A 21600-nucleotide genomic window follows, 5' to 3' on the forward strand; every position below is an offset into this window, starting at 1 on the left:
CGCAGAAGCCGTGCGAGCGCGGCGGAACACGTGACCGCGTTTCAGCCAATGAGCGCCGCGGCTCAGCGTGTTTTTTTCTCGGGCTTTTCTTAGACACGAACTGACGGCGATGTTTTCAAAACCAGCACCGAGAGACGTCACACAGCCGTAGGGTTAATGTTCAGTTTTTAGCCCGCGATACACGCAGTTTTCTTCCGAAAAATCGTCCGTATCTATCCTTCGACTCGTGAGTGAATGACGCAGAGGAGGTCGGAGAGCTTCTCGGCGGTAAGCGGAAAGTTTTCGTTGTTTTTGTCTGGGCTTGCGATCGCATATGGAGGAAAACGCATTTAGTTTATAAAGAGCTTAACCAACCAGTCGGAGAATTAGTCGGTGTGGTAATGCTTGTTGCGAATAGTATATACTGTCTGATAAAGCGACATGAACAGGTTTGCGCTTTCAAGCGCGTAGTGCGCCGTGCGCGTGACAGTGACAGGCGCCTTTGGTGTGCGTTGAACGCGAGCGCGAAGCCCAAGAGGGGCCCGCATGTCTCATAAACCCACTGCGGGTTATTGTCTGCGCGTGAGAGGGGTGGCGCAGTCCGCAGCGTGATACTGTCTCTTATATATCTCAAGTGAAATTTGATTTTCAGGTTAGATGTGCAACCAGAATGCGTAACGTTGCACGAGCGCTTGACAGGTTTGCGTTATTTGCAATTCGTACGATTCCCCACGCACACGTTCTGTTCATTATAAATAATGCAATTATGATATTTGCACGTGCGTCAAAATGCACGGGGGCATTTATTTGAGCGATTTCTGTTTTTTTGTTGCATTTGCAACGTTGCAGCTGCGCGTGAAATATCGTATCCATGCATGCTGCTTGGGGTGTGTGTTACCACAAAGCTTTATTTGGTGACCGTCCTTCGCGCAGAAACCTTTTGTCTAAAGGACGTATCGTGCAACGCTTGTCAGACGCACGCAGCTGCATTTAACAAGGTTTATCGTATTTGGTTTTCTTGGTGACATAACACGTTACTACATTGTTTACTATGAGCACAATCTAATTGAACGAATCAGACTTTTACAGGAGGCAGATCTCATTCACTGGCAAACAACGTTAGTTGGGTTAGTACAGACAGAAGATGTGAAGGATATCGTTAACCCACGTTTTTATCACTGGCTCGTTTCCGTGGGTGGATATATATTTTGCAAGCAGCTGTTTAGCATTTGTGAATCACCATGAATTATTTTGAAATGATAATAAAAATGTATTTTAAGGTCTGGTTTATCTACAGTTGAGATCTGCTTCATGTAACTAGTCCTTTGCATTGTTTCAAAAACAATTCAAGCTAAATTGAGCCTAGAATAGGTTCCTTTTATTGGCTTGCCATAATATATTACGTTATGTATTTTAATAGATAAATGATAATCACATAAAACATCTAAATATTTGGCGATTTAAATCTCTGCGTTTGAACTACTGTAGACGTATTGCTGAAATATGTTTTCTTGCTTAAAGGTTCTAGTTTGTCGTTTATTTTTGGGCAGGACAATTTAGATATTCATTTTAGCCCCGAAGTATGGAATTTAGATTAGATGTCTACGCTCACTCCGCTGCGCGTGCGTTCTACACTCTCACACTTGCAAAATGACATTTTTATGGATTATCCATATCCCAATTTTCCACATCTGGGCCACCGTCCAACAAGAGCTTGTGATTCTTGCTGTTTTTCCGTTGACCCTTTATAAAGTTACGGGGCCACATGCACGAAATGCCCCTGTGTGCATTTGCTCAATTCAGCAATGATATGACGGACAATACAGGCAGATTTATACTTCTGCGTCGGACCTACGGCGAAGCCTACGCAGAGAGGCGTACCCTATGGCCTAGCCTTTTAATGTGACGCGGACCGCAAGGGCTGTGATTGGTCTACTTGAGGTAAAAAAATATACTTCATACAAAGCGCTGCTTCTTCTGTTCTTGTCTTGGTTACACAAGCAACACACCTGTGGACACTGACGCCTAGTGGCCATTGCCTGCCGACGCGGATAACAACGCACAAGTATAAACTAAAAACGTGGCGCTTTGCCTATAAGCTACGGCTCCTCCTATTCCAGGAAGGGGCGGTAATGCCGAACAACGATGACGTCACAAAGCGACGGACACTTTACATTTCTTTGTGCGACAATGCCCAGCTCGTACAACCGACTCGATATTTTAAAGTATACCTTTTCATTGCGTGTCATCATTTCCAAAGCTCTGCAAAACACTTAATAAAGCCTGGACCTCATCGTCGGTGTATCTGTCGTATCTTTTTTCCATTTCAAACAGTAAACGGGTGAAACTACACGCTCCGCAACAAACTTTTTAAAATGGTGGTTTGTTTTTACCTGAACACGATGCAGCATGTAGAGTCAACCAGTGAAATCGTGAACTCAACCAATCAGCGTATTCGACGACCAAGGCCCACCCCTAAATCTTCCAGCGCTCTGGAAAAGTACTACTTCACGAGCAGGGACTTTCTTTGGGTGACATTTTTACCCGGAACTTTGTTTTGATCCCGGTTCCTGCAGTGGGAACACACTGAGTACTTCTCAAAAGTTCGCCGGTGGAAATGCGCAATTAGGTGAGTGAGCTGTGGTGCTGCTCAATGTGATAGGGCTGTCGCAGTGGTTCTGAATCCAGTGGTCCTGATGCAGACTGTCAAGGCAACACTCTTAAGGCTTTTCCACACCGGGTCGAGAATCATGCACGTCGACGTTTAACACCTCTTGACTAAACAAAGGCCACCAATGTGATAGCCAGGTGTAAAAGAGTAATTTTCTTAAAAACGGATCTGACGTTTGTTGTTTGACATGCTGCGTTAAAAACTGGTCCACCAATGAGATTGCCGCTTTTGTTCACGTGCCTGGAGATGCTGAAATTACAGTAAAACTCGACTTAGTGGTGCTCAAGCACAAAACGGTCTTGACGAGCACACATTGACAAAGCATGATGAATTATTTTTCTGTGTGTTAAGCGAGTGTCAGAAGCACCACCATGTGTACCTGGGTATTTCGGTTTTTCATTAAGCGGCATTTATTTCAGGGAGTGATTTTTGCATGTTCACTGGGCTCATTGCCAGTGAAAATCGTTTGGGTATGAACGTTGAAAATGGTCTCATCTTTGATTCACCTTCATTCACCCTCATGCCATTTAAAACCTGTATGTGACTTTTCCTTCCGTGGAACACAAAAGAAGACATTTTGAGAAATGCCTCAGTGGTTTTGTGTTCATACTGGGCTTCAGTGTTTTGTTTTTCAGTGTTCTTTAAAATATCTTCTTCGGTTTTCTGGGGGAAAAGAAACTCATACGGGTTTTGAATGACATGAGGGTTAAAAAAAAATGATGAAAGAATTAAACATTTTGGGTGAACTATTCATTGCATTATTATTTGTTATATATTTTAGGGTTATTTAACGTTGATTAAAACTTATTTGAAAACAACACAGACATGCAAAATGCTTTTTTTGTTGGATAAATGTATTAGGTGTTGTAGTTTATGGTATTTGCTATTTAGTTGTATTATTTTATCCCCATGTTATTGTTTTAGCTGAGACAAATGTGGAATAATTGTACTTGTAAAATAATTTCTCACGCCGTAGCATTATATATCATTAGAACTTGTTAAAACGATTAAATGTAAATTCATTGATGTACATAATATGCGTCAATTACCCATTAACCGAGGCGGCGTCTGCATGAAATCAGGCTGCTATGAGACTGCACCCGCTGTGTTTAGTCACGTCCCAGTTTTGCTTTCATTGACACCGATGACACGGGTACGCCACGGCGTTTCTGTCGTGTTCACTCACTGCATGCTGGATGCTTCCAGGAGACATATTTCAGCAAAGCACGAGCAGGAGATGTTTATGTGAGAGGGAGGAGAGAAAGGAAATAGCACGAGAGAGAGAGACAGAAACAGACATGCGTTAGAGCAGCCTGACTCACTCTCCTACCCATTAGACATTGGCCTTTGTGCTCTGAAGCTCTCCCGAGAGAGTTCTCTCTCCCCGCTTCACGTTCAAACTGGATGCCATTTTTATTTTGCCAAGCCTCTTTATTCCCCGCACAGACGCGGCGGGTCTATGAGGCGTGAGGATTTATCTGACGAAAATTTGATTTGTGTCTCGTCTTGATGTTGAAAGAATTTTGCTGATTTTATACTATAATGTTGTTTTCGCTTTGATCGTTTTTGTATATGGTCTCGTTTTGCTTAAGGACGGCAGCTACAGTATAAAGCTGCAGGATTTGAAAGAGGTCCATGTTTAAGATATTTCTTTACAGACGCCGTTTTTTTCCCACGTGTTTGAGGAGCTCACCTCTTCACTGACCTCTGGATCCATTTCGTAAAATAAACACGTTTTCGAATTTCCCTTAGCACAAATATAATCCTACAAGCCTTGAAACTCTACAGGATTCTGCTGAAACTCGATTCTACACATTCATAGAAGTTTGAGCGTTACAAATTGTGCATTATTTCACAATGTTTACAGCTAATAATTAGAAAGTAAGTTAGCCCCATTTAATACCATGGTTGAACAAACCATGGTTACCATGGTTGAACAAATTAACTAGTTGACATTACCGACACTAGCATGACCGGTACTTGGTTATTCACAAAGAATAGTTGGTATATTCTAAGGCCATTTTTATTTTGTCATAGTTATGGGTGTCACGATATCCCCTTATTGACAATAGCCAATTTGTTTCTGATATAGACAGTAGTGCTGGGCGGTAGGGCTGCACGATTAATCGAATAGAAACAGCGATTTGGCGGTTGGCTGCGATTTTTATTTGTCAGTGAAGTATGGTTAAATGCGCATGCAGCTGCTTCAGAAAGCCAGAGGGCGCTCTCGCGCAGACTCTAATGCTTAAAGGAAGAAGAGCAACACGTATAAAACGGGAATGCAGTCTTCCTATTTGGCATCTTTCTATCACTTTTTTTCAAGCCTCCTCAGGTGTTTCTATGAAGTATATTTATAATGATGATGTTTGACGGGTGTTGGTTTTTTAAAAATACTGCGGTTGATAGACTTAAAATGCCCTTTTATAATGTCATGGTGAGTGAATACTGGAGAAAAATTCCACACTAGTGTTAAATAGCTTTGTAAGTCCCACGTAATTATGCTGTTTATAAAGACCTGGCACTCATGATGAAGCTTTCTCATACGTAGCACCTAAACTCTGGAACAGCCTTCCCGATACTATTCGAGGGTCAGACACACTCGCCCAATTTAAATCTAGATTAAAGACACATCTTTTCAGCCAAGCGTTCACTTAATGCATAATATGCTAAATAAACCACCGGGAGACTGCTGACACTAGATATTATTTACTAGAATAATCAAGCTTGTTCTATAAACACCATGTACTGTACTGTGTTTTACCTTTTTTGCGTTTAAAAATTTTCTCCTGTAAAGCTGCTTTGGAATAATGCGCATTGTGAAAAGATTTGACCTTATATTGAACTACTAGGCCAATTTATTATTTTAAAAGTGCACAATAGGGCCGTGCGCTTCCAATGTGTTGACAAAGTAGTTGCAACGAAATGTGTGTACTTATATCGAGCACAATGCTTTTTGTGTATGTAGAGAAGTCGTCAAATGTGCATCTCATAAATATCAAAGCTGTTCCATCGCTCGTGTTGCTCTTGAACAGCATGCACGTATAATCTGAATGTCCTTTTTTCCGAGTCCCTTATAGAAACAGATCATGTGTGGGGAAAACCCATTGAAAATACGTCATGTTTCATCCTTCAGCCCTTCGAATGTCAGGTTTGAAAAGTTAGTGGGACGAGAGTGTATCATGTGTTGTATGACACCCAGCTGATGTGCTAACTGGAGTCTTCCACCGCTGATGTTTCCACTACAATGGAAACATGTAAATAAATAGACACACTTACAAATAAAGTTTCTTCTGTGGTTCTGTGCATCACCTAAGCTTTAACTAAGAACTCTTTCTACCTATCAAGAGCCATTTTTAGCTGTTCTCTGAAGACTATAAAGGTTGTTGATGTTTCACCGTAGGTTTGATCCCTGTATTGGTTTCAGGAGAGTATTTACAGTCCCATAGTATGTTGTAGAAATATTATCAATGTTTTTTTATATACGGATATTTCCAGTTTTGGTCACTATTAAATAAGTGTTTGCTGCTGTTTAAACACACTATAGTGTAATTTACAAGTCACAATGATTAAATAAAGTTTAGCCAATATAAAAATAATATTAACGGTTTCATTTATACAGAAAATTGAGCCGCTCTCAGAAATCTCGTTCTATAACATTTGGAGAGTTGGACCTTTTATTTAGTATTTTTATATTTAACTGTACAGGCTTAGTTCTTTGACTGTTGGTCTGTTTTAAAAGCCTCAATGGGCTGCTGCGTGCTTTTAGATTGTAGGACGATCGATTTCTAGAAACCCCTCAGTCAACAGATTTTGTGTTTATGGTCGCTACACACATGCCGACAGGAAGTAAAGTTACTTTCTCCTTACACTCAGAAGCAGACTACACGCACGCTAATATTTTTTCATGTGTAACTGGTTTAAAAAATAAACAATGTTGCGTGAGGTCTGTGTCTTGGGCGTAAGGAGAAAGTAGCTCTACTTCCTGTCTGGATGTGAAACCATAACTACATTTTCCTGAAGTCCACTGTTATATTTGTGTGTTGACTCCACAGTAAAGATACTCTGGGGTCGGTGGAAGTGGGATTTGTGCCAGTTGACAAAACCCAGTCAGGTTTGATTTGCATGCACTCAGAAATGCTGTTAAGCAAGTGTACACACTATCAAACTAGTCTACACTAGAGCAAGTGTACACACTAGGAAGTGACAAGCACTCATACAGAATGCCCTTTTAAAGCTGATGTAACAAACTCAGTTTCTGCCAATCTCATAGTCATCTTGAGTACCTATAGAATAGTATTGCATACTTCATATCTTCAAAGAGTATTTAGTTTGATCACATTTATAAAAAACAGATACAGCAGTACGGTTATTTCTGAAAACAGTCAACCTTCTGGAGGTGCGCAGTGGGCGGAGCTAAAGCACGAGCACACTATATCATCGCATTATCCCTGTATTTGTGTTGTTTACATAATGCACGAATGCGACGTTTGCCAACAAAATGCAGACATATGACTCTGTTTCACTTACCGTGAGCGGTTCATTTTCGGCATCTTTTAGCCGAATTCATACTGTCGTTTTAGCTGGGGGAACCTAATAAACTCGGTGGAGTGAGGTTACGGGGGGAGGGGATGTTTGCATCCCATAACTTCTAAATTTCAACCGTAATTTATGGATTTATCTTTGCCGCTGACAACGAGCTGTGGCTACTTAACTGTTCACTTCAATGTCACATATTAAATACAATAATGCTAACAAACGTCAACTGTAAGCTCTGAAAAGTATTGTGAAATATTTTCCACCGTCATGTCCTCCTCTCGCAGTGTGACTCTTTTAGTGGGAGTGAAAAGTACAAACTAAGCATATCCAAATGCATCCATTTAGAGCTTTAGGCTTTGCGAGTTTGCATGCACTTGGTCGCGGTAAGCGGCTGTACATTGCACATGCGCAAAGCGTGCGCGCACAAAAGAATGTGCCGAAATAAACCCCAAATTTGGATAATTAGGGTCGTTATTTCATTTGGTTTATTTATTTATTGGATTTCCCGTTTCAAGTTGAAATTAGGAAAAATATAATGTCGACAGTTTGAATGCAATAATCAAATGATCACTCACCAAACGCTGCAATTGCATTTCTTGCTTTTGCCTAATTTGTTGTAGGGATGCTCCGATCCGATATTCGTATCGGGTATCGGCGTCGATACGTAATAAAATTCTAGATCGGGTATCGGTGCAATTTGTCACCGATACCCGATCTGACATAAAATTTGTGCTAGACGATGTAAAAGTTCGAGGAGACACCGGCGCTTAAACTCTCTCGTGGGCGGCTGTGCATAGCGCAACGTGCGACATCATACGCTAGCAACGTGTGACATCATACGCTAGCAACGTGCCAGCATACGCTAGCAAAGTGCGACATCATACGCTAGCAACGTGCGACATCATACGCTAGCAACGTGCTCTGTACGTAGTGCACGTGAACATATAGCAGCGAACAGCATGGAGCGAGCCAAAATATCTGTCATTTGGAGTTATTTTGCAACAGCTACGCCAATAAGTTCCACCGCTTTCATTGTTATGGATTTGCAACCGCTGTCCGTCGTTGCGATTAATGGCTTCAGACTCCTTATAAACCACCTGGAGCCGCAGTACGACACGCCGAAGCGTAAATATTTATCTCTACCTTGAACTGTACCGAAAAGTCTGCAAACACATATCCGAAAAAATTAAAGATGTCAATGCGGTGAGTTTTACAACAGATATCTGGAGCTGCGACGTGTCGCTTTTAAGTTTAACCACACACTGGTTGGATGAGAATTTTGTGCCACAAAATGCCACGTTAAATGCAACAAACATGTGCAGTTTTACTAAGCTAGGGAAGCTAGCGTTTTATTCATCTGTTTCTGTGTTGGATGTTAAATTGTATTTTCTCTAAACTTTAGTTTAGTTAAGTGGACTTTGCTTTAGTGACTAAAGCATTAAAAAGATCTGATTCATGTTATTTTAAATATATCTAAAGCAGTAAAGCTATTACTTTTTTTGCTCAATTTCAGCTGCTTTATTGCGAATTGATTTTTAAATTATTTTTGCACTTTCTTAAAAATTATTAAGAGATTTTGTTTCCATTTATTTATACCCGTTTATCAAGCTAGTGAAGCTGTTGTTATATTCAGCTGCTTAATTTGCTCTTTAATTTTGAATGTCTTTTGTCCAAAGATAGTGAAAAGTTTTGTTTTATTTTTCATTTGTTTTGCACCGGTGCTGGTTTAATAAACTATTTACTAAATTTTTTAATCATTAGTTTGTTATTTTGTTTTACGGGGTCAGGAAATTTATGTTAAGTCGAGCCTGATGTCTTGTACTGCAATGCACATAGTTTATTAAGTAATTGTGCACTTTACATTTTTTACCTTAGTATCGGATCGGTACTCGGTATCGGCCAATACTGAATCTCAGGTATCGGAATCGGTATCGGAAGCAAAAAAGGTGGATCGGAGCATCCCTAATTTGTTGTAGCGCTGTAGAAATCAAAGTGAAGCAAGCAGTCAGCCATGTCAGGACACTGATTATTCATTATTCAGTTATAAGTTCACATACCTGAGAACTTGGTTGTAGAACTCGATCGCTGACTCTTGTGTTTATGTTGCGTTTCCGAAACATTTGTAAAGTAGCTTGTCTACCTCCAAACAATGATCAGGCCATCTCACAATGTCAAGTGTCCGACACTTGAGACGGTCGGGAGCCTCGTTCTCATCACAGCATTGTCTGGAGAAGTTGAGACGTTCTTGTTTTCGCCGTTGCTGTAACAATGAGAGCTGATAGTCGAGGTTTAGTCAACACCATACCGTAACCTGGGTGCAATTTTCATAAACATTAGTTTGGCTATTAAGAAAACATTTCTGGTTGCTCTGGAAGAACATCTATAATTTGTAATTAAATAGCAAATATGCCAGAAACTTTGAAGGTTAGAGAATTGTTTACTAGTTTAAAGTTGTAACAAAGAATGTGACCTGGTGGTTAGAGAGTTGGGCTTGTGATCAGAAGGTTGCCGGTTCGAATCTCAGCGCCAGCAGGTCATGACTGAAGTGCCCTTGAGCAAGACCCCTTACCCCTGATTGCTCTGCAGTAATGTGCCACTGTAACAAAAAACTACTTGCAAGTCGTTTTGGATAAAAGCGTCTGCCAAATGAATAAATGTAATTGTAACCTCAAATGACTTCTCTTGCGAACTGGCACTATATAGAAAATAAAATGAACTTGACCTTTAAGGAGGGCGGGGGGTGATGTTGGAGGGGCAGGGCACCCCCCTAGGGTAATGGTAGGAGAAACACTGGTGGCTTTTGACTGACATATTTAAGTCACATATCAGTGATGGTGAAGGGACTTTGAAGGAAGAGTCGAGCGGAAAAGACATTACTAGCTTCATCCCATTGGCCTGCGCAGTCAGGAATGCTGTCTGTTTTTCTCGTATCAAATAATATGTAAATGTTTTTTCTTGATGGTCTGTCTTTGTTTAATGTGGCTCTTTTTTTGAATTGGTTAAAGAAATTAAGCTGTGTCCATATTTCTCACATAAAACTTTCCTTTCTTCTTTTGCACCGGCGTTTTGCAGCAGTAAAGTTTGCATTTTCACATCGCCACAACAAAATACACGTTTCGTATACATTTACTTATTCACAGTTGTGCTGTTGTCTGGCTGTACCAATATTTACAATTTGTTACTAGATTCGTGTTGGCAAAAAATATATTTGACATTTTTTTGCTTCAAGCAGAGGAAATGAGGCCGATTGGTCTTAGCCCATCAATAGCTTGGTTATTCCTCCTCGGATTTGACCCTTTTTGACCCCGTCTAGACATTGTCAGCCCTTGTCGGGTTTTTAAGCCCTCCGTTAATGTATTTGCTGTGTGATCTTTGTGTCTTCATATTCCTGTTTCCTGCATTAAAAGCCGTTTCTGAATTCATCTTCCCATTTGTGCTAAATATAGCAATTAAAATTCTGAAATGCATGTTCATGTTGATGTATTCTCACTGATCTGAGCCCTTGCGGGAACCGGGGTTCTTCCCTTAAGGCCGGTTAATGCAAAAATCATCTCAGGCCGACTGATGGGTTCAACGTGGGTGAGTCACACTGGTGCATCAATACACTGAGTCATTGGGTCGGATACGGACGGTTTTAAGCCTGTGCGAGATTGCATTTCGGCCTGTTTGTATTTCCGATGTGTTATAGTTTAGTTACGCTGTCTGTCCGTATTTCCGATTTGTAATTAAATGTCTCGTCTGATCTCAGTGGTTGCTTTGAATTTAGCTTCAAGCCATATGGAGAATTTCAGCTCTCACAAAACAGTTTTCTTGTGCTAAGGTTGTGTATTATATTCTCATATTGTATTAGCATCTGATTTTAGCTGCCTGATGAGGATGATACAGTATTGGAAGCAGGGAATATCCAGCCTTGTTTTTAGCTTGGAACTCTCTGGTGTCTCTTGAAGTGGATTTAGCAAATAACATAAATCAGTTATTGAGTATGTTGTCTCCTATACTATGATTCACAAATATTTATCATTTGAGCAGCCGGTATAGTCGAAGATTCGATACTTCAATAGGAGGAGCCTGATTCGACTACCAATCTCACAGTAGAATCTTCGCAGAGGTGTTATGCAATTGGGATCATGCCATTTTGGTTATATGGGCAGTTGCTTGGCAGACGGGCACGCACTGCTCTGCTAAAAATATTATTTATGATGTAAAGAAACGGGACATTTTAAAGGTTGGGTACCGAAACCTGGCGCATATGTGCGCGATGTCTGGCTGTGAACCAGCGCATGATCACATCTCTCTGGATCACTTAGCGCAGTACCCTTGTTAACCACCTGGGGTTGTTAACCACCTTTGGCTATTATTATTATAGCCAAACACAGACTGGAAGTTAACTTAGGGCAAGGTCGTGTGCGTCTGAAACCGTCTACTTTATATTAATGTAGCAACACAAACACAATCTTTTGCTCGCCACGCCCCTTTCATTCCAGTTCCACGCCCCTCTCGGCCTGTCGAGCCCCCTTTGGGTGTGTAATCTGTAGTGAAGTGGTACATTGTTCTGTGCTGCGTGGGTATCTGTGGTCATTAACCTACATACAGAGCAGCAGGCCGCGGGGTTCTTAAAGACGCCCTGATGATCTCCCATCGGGAAGTTCAGCGGTCTCTTCTTTCTCTATTAACTTGTCGATTGAACTGGACTAATGCTGTTCTATTTTATAATATATTTATAAACAGACCTGCTTTCTTTTATATTGAATTTTATTCATGGTAGTGCATGTGTTCCATTTGCGTGTGCATGCTGTTCGTTATATACTATAACTTGTGGTATTCGCTTTCAAGTGTTACAGAAAAACACAGAGAGAAAAGAAAAAAAATGTATTGCTCAGAAAATATTTTGACTGCGATATTCCTAATGTTGTCTGTGACTCACTGTTGTGTTGCGTCATTTTGAGGTTGTCAGAGGGTTGATCTGGGATTACTGAACTCATGGTGTTGCTGTTGTGCGTTTATTGTTGTTACTGTTGTACGATATGAGCAGAAGGTTGGGGGGTGGGAGCAGATTTACCACTCGTGGGTTTGAGTTAAAGCAAAGCCAATGAAAGCAGGACCTTTACAGTGTTCTTATAGCGGTTAGGTCGAAGACAAGAGCTGCCTATTGTTTTTATGAAAGGCTGCGAGGGGGTAGCGTGGCAGACAAATCCACAAGGGTCACGCGTGTTGTATGTAATACTGTTGTGACGGTTTTGTGGGAAAAGTAAAAAGGGGAGCCGGTCTGGTATAATATCCACACAAATGTTTGTGTTTTTGATGTTCAATTGTTTTTTTAAAGAAATGTCGGCTGAATTGACATATGTTGTGAATCACCAAGCACATTTACAAAAGTCTGTTAGCTGGGGTAGGACTCACAATTCGGACTGAAATACCAAAACAAAAAACCCACCCCTGAACACAAACAAATAAAAATCAATTCATATTTTGTTATCCTTTATCGGGATTCATTTTATAATGCATTTACACTCTCCCTAAAATGTCTGGATTATCATCCATCTCAGTTTTAAATCAGATTAAGTATGTACATTTTTCTCCAAACTCTTACAACTGAGCTACAGGAAAGCTAAACCGAGGCGTTTCGATGTTGGTGTGCGTTACATATAGGTAACGTTACATATTCCGTTTGCGACGCACATGTGTAGCAATAGGAAGATCGCATTACGTTATATTAAATACACCCAGGAGTAAACATCTTCAAAAAGCGTGCGTGTTTCGCTCATACCTGCTTAATATAAGCATCTAATATGATGTGTTTCTAGTTTTAACTTAATGCTTTGAGAAATAAGGGTCAGTAGAGGAAGTATTTTGACTGCAACTGTCATGCATCGTAATTGCTTCACTTCATCATGAGTGCCACGTCTTTGTAAACAGCATCATTTTGTGGGACTTACAAACCTATATAATACTAGTGTGGAATTTTTCTATAATATTCACTCACCATGACATTATGAAGGCCATTTTAAGTCAATCAACTGTATTTCCTCTCTCAATCAGTAGAAAATGTTGTTAAAAAATACGGTCATGTACCGGAAACCGGTGTAAATCCTGTTATATTAATTTATCGTCATACCGCTCAGCACTAGTTTCCATGAGAGAGGAGAACACTAATAATAAACTTCAGTGGGAAAAAACAAACTTGCAACGCCGCCGACGTGACTTATCTCACCGACACTTCCTGATCCGCTTTCGCCATGATGTCACATCCCAAATACTAGCCCTGTATTTAAAGGAAAACACTACCCTTTTGCTGAGCGAAGTTCACACAACTCATTGACTCATACAAGCGCAGAACAGGCAGATGACATTTAAATTGGAGGATTGCATTTCGCAATTCCCCACATCATACAAATCACAAGGCTCTAAATAAATGGATTCAGCTAGAAAACAAATGAATGGCGGTGCGCCATCAGTTAACCTCACATACCAACAAAAAGAATGACAAACACACTTCACATTACAAGCGGCTCCGTCTAATGCACGTCCAAAACTTAATCGCATGCGTGCGACACTGGGAAATGTATTCTTCGCACAGGCCAATTGTTTCGGTTGCATGTGCGACATGTGTCACAATGTACAGCCCTGATTTGTAGTGTTGTTTTGTTTGATTTATGTATTTATATTTGTAGATGAAGTGAATCTGCCTGTTTGTACACGCGTGTGATTGTGTGTTGGCAGAAAGTAGTATGGACGTAGCCATTTACAGACACAAGGATGTGTATGTGTATAAATATATATACAGTCGCAGAATTATTTCTTTACCTAAACACATACCTATAAAGTATAGTTTTGGACGGACGCACACACAGTTTTGGTTTTTACATAATAAACGTCTGTGTACTGTGCATATTCATTTTGTATCTATAAATACAAAAATATTCATGTGTAAATAAGAAGAAATTAATCTTGTTAATACAGTGGAAGTTGAAAGAGAGTCAATTTTTGGTTTCCAACTTCATGTGTGTTCCGCAAAAGAAAGAAGTCATACTGGTTTGACATGAGAATAAATAAATGATGAAATGTGTTTTATTTCGTGTTTTTTTCTTTCTGTAATATGGCTTTCTGGCTGTCTTCATTTGGGTGTTGTGGCAAAGTGTCGTCATCTCAATAACATCAACAGAGGGCACGAAATCTGCAGTGTAAGTATAGACATATATAGATATTATGCGTTGCAAAATAGTTTATGATGGCAATCGTACGGAGATGGGGATATATTGCGATATGATGTTCTTTTAATTCTATTTGTTGAGTGGTCAAGACGCTACACGTGTGCTTTCACCGAAGTCACCTGCATCAGCTCAAACCAAACGTTACGGAAAAACGGGTTCAGAAAACTGAAATAGATTATCATCAAGTCCGAGGTCCGGCAGCATTTTGGTTTTTCCAGTCACTCGACGGAACGAGGACGGTAAAAGTAACCCAAATGCCTTTGAAAGATTGATTTCATTTCAATTTGGCAATATTTGAAAAAAATATCAATTGACCATGAGTTTACTCATCACTGATAAACATAAGACAGACACGGTTTTAGCTATTGTTATCTATTTTGAGCGATTCATTGACCAAAAAAAGTGAAAATACATATGAATTATTGATCTGATAGCATTATGTATTTATTCAGCGGATGACATGATCGCAGCTCGAAGGACCGCGTTACAAAAAGATTTCAGCAGTGCATAGGTAGCTGGCTCGAAAACCAATGGGCTTGTCGATGAGAACAAATCCAGTCTAGTCAGATGAAGTTATAGATTTTATTACATCTCCCAGCAAAAGTATTTTTGTATTTGTTCCTCCGTTTTTCTTTAGAAACCCGAACAAACGTACGTTCTAATACAACACCACAAAAATAATGTTAAACAAATACAAATAACTCGCAGGCAAAATAGATGTCCAAAATATGAAATGTACAAAACAAACTTGACTAAATGAATAGCCCATGCAGACTGAACAAATAATCTCAGTTCAAACGCAATATAAACTTACATTATCATTCACGCACACACAAAGAAAATCCACAGTCCACCGTACAAAGAGGTATAAGAAGAAACTGTGTGCACAGGTGCCATTAATAAAGCCTGTTAGAATGTCCTGATTGGCTCTGGATCATGTGGGCGGGCTAAAAAACTTTCTATACAGTGAGTATAGTCAGGTTGTCTGTCATCTGCCGCACAAAACTACTGTTGTCCAACAGTTTAGTCATGTTTTGTGTAAAAATGCCTTTGAGATAATCAGTCTGGCAATGGAAAGTCAAGTGTAGTGCACTGCATTATGGGACATAGTATTTCTTTTTCAGTATGTGTGCTGCTTGTGTACTAAACATTTTGGTCATACATGAAATTTCAATGATATTTTTGCACATTGCACAATTCTGCTGCCCGTCGTTATCAACCTCGCATGTCAGAAACCAAACTTTCTTGTGGAAGACAAACGTGTGAAATGTGTGGCGTTCATATTTTTATTGAGTTGTTGGTATACACAACCATGCCACATTTTCTAAAATGCCGTGAGTATATACACAAAACAGCACAGTCTCTTAATGAAATGTGGATTTAATGATGTTGTTTTCACGTTACACGTGGGAAATGATAAACTGAAGCAGTTTATAAAAGGATATTATGACATTATTGAAAATCTCCTGCCGTGTTAATCGTTGTTATCTTACCTTGTTGAAGTTTATTAGCGTATCGACGTACAGGTGTTTCTTAAATGATGCAGGGATACACATTTTTATCCCTCTTCCTTCATTTTGAGCTAACCGATTGTGTGAATGCGTTTAGGGGAATGAGATTTGTATAGAAAATATTTCACACTTTCTGTTTCTCAGACTCTTTAGTGACTGTGGTCACACCCTCTCGTCTCATCTGCGAGAAGATTTGAATTTTCCATTTCATGTTACGTTTATGCATTTGGCAGATGCTTTTATCCAAAGCGACTTACTTTGCATTATCCTATACATTTGTTTCTAAGTATGTGGAATCCCCTGGGATCCAACCCACGACCTTGGCGTTGTTAGCACCGTGCTCTTACCACTGAGCTGTCTATAGTTTTCCTGCTGATTCGTGTTCATTATGAACAGGGATGTAACGCTTCACCGTGAGCCGGTTGAAAATCGATTATCATATGTGACGATTCTCGACGGTTGAGATGTCATTTTAATCGCAATGCATGTTTTGAAAAGCAGGGGCTGCTGTGTTTACATCATACTTGGAAAACGTGGATATGCATGCTTCCAAGAAATCCAAGAAAAGTACAGACAGAGTCTTAGTTTGTTTATTATGAAGAGACTTTTGTATTATTCGTTTTTATTTGATTTGGAATTTGTTTTTAAATTGCAGTGTAGTTTTGTTATTTGACAAATCAAATATATTTTCATTTTAAGAAGATATGTGCAGCATTTGAGAAATAATAAGGGAAGTTGTTCATTTCTAAAATTGTTGTGGAAACAAAGCGTGACTGAATCGTATCGTGAGGTCAGCATCGTGAATCGCGTCGTGAGCTGAGTAAATCGTTACATTCTTAAGTATAAAGGCCGCACACTTTCACACGGTCTGTGAATATTTTTTGTCTTCACTGCTGGCTGGTTTTATGTTTGAAAATTTGACCATTAATAAACTATTCATCTCTACACATTGTATTGAAGTTTAGTTTTTTTGTCGATCTTAAAATACAAACAGTCCAACCTTTGATATTTAGCTTCGATTAAATGTGCTGGACACGTGACCATACTATTTTTCTTCGGCAGTTAAACAGCCTTCATTGATTTCAGTCATTTTGCATAGTGCTTGACATTTCCTTCATTTCATCCATCTTTACCACCTTTATTTAAGGATGGATTTTGCAATACCATTTATACCACTCAGTGGTATATCAGCCTATATTTTCAGTTTTATTATTTTACATTTACATTTAGTCATTTGGCAGATGCTTTTATCCAAAGCGACTTACAGATGAGGAAACATTGGAAGCAATTATAACAACATAAGCAACAAAATACATAAGTGCATCAAAACTAGTCCATTAAAGCCTAGCACAGTATACAAAGCTAAGAATAGTGAGGTTAGTTTTATTTATCATTCTTAGGTATGATGCATTGATAATTATAATCACGATTAATAAACACGATTATTTTGTCAGTTCGGAACTCCTATAATTAACAGCCAATGAATATGTATAATCTGCTGCCATTAAACTTCTTTCACACAGTATTTTAATAATAATCTAAACACTTCACCACAAAAATTTACATTTTGTGACCTTCGGAATGAAACCTTGCTATTGCATTTTTTATTTCATGTTTTTTATAAATCATTAATATTGGTCACCCTTAATGTTTGTCTGTGGGTTTTGCCAAAAAAGTATTGAAATAGTACAAATGCAGTTTTTTATTCCATGTAAAGTGGCAGTTCAGAAGATAAAAGCTTTGCGATGACCTTATCGGGAGTTTTCTGCTTGCTTTTATAACATTATTATCATAACATTTATTAATGTTAAATTAAACACAAGTTAAATCTGGGAAGGATAAATCGTGCAGCGCTAGCTGTATGTTATTTACATCTGAAAGCAATGAAGAAACTTTGTGTTAGTTGTCCCTCATGAAACCAGTTACTTACTACGGTTTTACTGTAGTAACTGTAGTTTAGCTATGGTATTTGTAGTAAAGCCACAGTAAATACACATTTACTCTGGTCTTACTAGAGGAAATTTGATTAAACTATGCAAATGGTAATCAGTCTGTCAATAACATAGTTGCACTTTTACTAAACCCGTGGTCATTTTCTTAAGGTGTAGTCCCCTGCGTCAATACAAGACCTGAACATCATACAGTTTTCTCTTCTAAAGAGAGATTTTAAGTAAACAATCAAGATAGCGAATTGGTTTGTGGTGAAATGAACCATAAACCACGAGGGGCTTTGTGTAAGTCATCACAGCGATGTTAGTCACATACAATGATGGCAATGACGTTACACCTACATCAGTGTTTAATCAACAATTACAGGTATTAATAAAAAAAACGAATGTAACATTTTCTGCCAATTAGTAAATTAATTAATATATGAATTGTTTTTTATTTAGTTGAAAATGTTCATCAAAAAGTAAATGTTTTATTAAACCTATAAGACGGTCAAGGCCTTGCTATATTGCGAAAATACTACTCTGCACATATCGAATACCGGCTGTTGCCATGACTACAGAACATTCACAATGTTGCACATCTACAACCTTTTTGCTTTAATATAGAATATATAATTCTATATAGAATTAATAGAATGATGCGTGATCATATGGTCACCGATTGTACAAGTGATTTAAATGTGACTTCATATCATACTCACACATTCATATGATTTAATTTAGTATTTCTTCTTTATGTTTAAGGTAGTGACTCTGGATGAATGCGTCTGTCGAATGCGTGAATGTAAATGTTTTTTTTCCTCCATCGCTGTTGTTTTTCCGGGGTCGAGAGTTCACACTGGGTCGTAGTCTGGAACTCTGTGCAGTTGTGGACATGGTGGTGGCACACAAGGCTGTCTGTTGGTCCCGCTGATGGGAGAATAAATCCGAGGCGTCAGTAGTTCCACCGCAGTCCGTGGTCACGTTGTAGGGTTTACAGCACACTGTGTGTGTTTCCACTCGCTGTTTTTCTGAGGAGCCGTCGCCTCTGTCTCACAGGCAGGAATAGCGCCGGTCATTTACCTCACCGGACAGTTCGTTTAATTTTACTCCATCTGCTTGACTGTTATTTTATGACAACGGTTATTATAACCGTGACCGCGGCGTCTCTTCAAGTACGCTTTAATATTCTTTTGTTTGAAGGATAACAAATAAGTTCAGATGCAGTAAACCAATGAAAGATTAATGTTGAGCACTAATGCACCCTTAACTGTAAACATTGTTTCCTGATGTTGAGTGGTTTTGGGGTTTCTTCCAGTGCAGTTAAGCAAAATGTAATTGAAGTCATCATTTATTCATCCTGATGTGGTTCAAAACCTGTATATAACACAAAAGAAGATATTTTGAGAAATGTCTAAGTGGTTTTGCGTTAATACAATGGAAGTCAATGGGGTTCAGTGTTGTTTGGTTTTCAACACTCTTCATAATTTCTTCCTTTGCGTTCTGCAGAAGAAAAAAGGTCATTCAGGTTTGGAATGACATGCGAGGGAATTAAATGATGAGAGGATGTTCATTTGTGAGTGAGCTGTCCCTTTAAATGGCTGTGCTCTGGTGAAACAGTGGAGAAGGAAACAGGAAACTATGACATTTAGTTTGAAATCATTAAAAATATTGGCGTTATATTTAAATGCGATGATTAATCACAATCTGACATTGATTTTCTTAGCCTTCAAAACACAGACATTTCTGAATGGCTTTGGCTTTAGTGTAGTTCACGCCTTGTTGTGTTGTGCAGTTTTTCACAGGGCGTCTTGTGGTGTAGTTGTTACACACTTTTCCCACACGGATGATACTGATGATGCAGACTTGTTTCTCATCACTGTCTCCTCTTTCTCAGAGCGAGTGACTCAGCTAGTTTTGGTCCGTTCCACTGGGTGTCAGGTGTCGTGGAAATGTTATTTCCCATGAGCCTCTGCTCTGTGTCATCTGCTTGCATCAGGGGAGCGGGCGTGATGTTGGTATTGTTGAGTTCTGTGGGTCTCTGTTGATTTGTTTTTCCCGGACGCCGGCGTCAGATTGTCTTCGACTGGTGACTTTACATTTGTTTTGCAACGTCGAATGATACCCTAAATGGGGTGTGTAACAGTATATTGTAATGAAACGCGTCACAATACAACCACTATGGAACTATGACGATAATTTCATGATATATGACATCTGTTTAATTCTATTGGTTGAGCTGACATCATGTGATCCGCCTTAAACTTTCTTAATTTCTCTCTTAATTGATTACATTTTGTATTATTATTCATGGTTTTATTTTTCTATTTACACATTTTATTTTGTATTTACTTAGAGAAGGTTCAGTTTAACCTTGAATGGTGTCAATTCTGCACGACGTAAATTTTAGATCCATTTTGTTCGAAATATTGTGATAGTAATGTAACACAAACCAAGTGTACCATTACAAAAATCTAAATATTTACCTGATAGAATGAGTTTCTTGCGAATGTTTTTGACTTTCTAAACACTTTCAATGTGTTTCAACCGACATGTCACACAGGGCCAGAAAAGCGTTGAAATACGGTTTCTGAGATCAAGTTTTTGTGGTGATGGATTGTTTCTGGCTCACAGATGTTTCACCTCTTCACCGAGAGTTCAGCTTTGACAGATTGACTTTAATGTATTTTTGGACCTGAGCGTGTATTAAACCTTTGAGTTGAAGGATCTCTGGTGGCCCGCATGAGGTGTTCTCGACAATGCTGTCAAGCTTTGGGTTTTTCTTGAAATTTTTCTGGTTTCGTGTCTCGGGGGATTGTATCTTATCTTCTGCAGTGGATATTATAACGTGCTCGAGAAGCGCTTTATAATTTAGCATCATTATTATTTTGCTAAATACAAGTTAACCTTTTAATGTTTTCCAACAGTGTATATCTTTCCTTCGACGCATATTAGAAAACAATAGTAGTAAAATCAGACAAATTGGACTCTTTTACATTTCTAATATTAAAGAAGTGGTGTTTGGACAGCAGTTTTTCACACTCAGTTGTATGTTCTTGTTTCAGTCACATGATGAAAGCCGTGAGCCGTAGCTGCTACAGCTAGTCAGAAGATGCACCATGGCCAAACCGGGATCAGACCGCGATGGAGCCATGGTGGAGAAGACTGCCGGGAAGAAGGTGACGTGGCTTTTGAACTCTGTGACTGTTAAAGATGAATAAGCATTGAATGGGAATTAGGAAAACTGTCAAAATTGTACAATTGTTACAAAAACGGACAGGATGGGGATGATGAAGACACAGGAGAACTATTTAACATATTAATAGTTTAATTTAATAGTGTAGTTTAATGTGTGCAATATTTCTTTTAATAACGGTTTTTGTATTTAAGTTGAAAATAAAGCATTTGCATGGTGAAATAATGCAAAAATCTCCCCTGCAACACTTATTCAAAGATTTTGTCTTTCCTGTAAAAATTAAGTTGTATAATATTTTTCCCAGTATCAAAACACTTAAAATGACCTTTAACGAATGCAGTTTAGTTATGCGTATTATATTTCATCTATCAGATGCTTTCATACAAAGCAACTTACAAAGGAAGGAACATTTTGTCTTAAGAGCCAAAATAAGTATAATATACAAAACGATGTTGAATTTTTCCACATGTTTATTCTATTGAGTTATTTTTAAGGGATTGCATTGTTACTTAAGCTGTTTATAATACGCGTACGTGAAATCTACAACGATCAGTAGTAGTAACGA

General features: G+C 39.0%; 1 protein-coding gene across 3 annotated transcripts in view; it reads left to right on the forward strand.

Annotated features, from left to right (window-relative positions):
- The first annotated feature begins 10 nt into the window (after positions 1-10).
- The window catches only part of ankrd12 (ankyrin repeat domain 12), a 32440-nt gene continuing 10850 nt past the window's right edge, over positions 11-21600 (forward strand). The window contains exons 1-3 of one of the 3 annotated variants that reach the window (XM_079451857.1): positions 92-267; positions 2314-2608; positions 20905-21018. In XM_079451857.1, coding sequence (XP_079307983.1) covers positions 20959-21018 — 60 coding nt within the window. In that variant the 5' untranslated portion in view covers positions 92-267; positions 2314-2608; positions 20905-20958. Of the gene's footprint in view, positions 268-2313; positions 2609-20904; positions 21019-21600 lie in introns of all 3 variants that reach the window. The other 2 variants (XM_079451856.1, XM_079451855.1) reach the window with 2 other exon arrangements.

The sequence above is a fragment of the Barbatula barbatula genome, assembly GCF_947034865.1.
Source record: "Barbatula barbatula genome assembly, chromosome: 3".
Taxonomy (NCBI): Eukaryota; Metazoa; Chordata; class Actinopteri; order Cypriniformes; family Nemacheilidae; genus Barbatula; species Barbatula barbatula.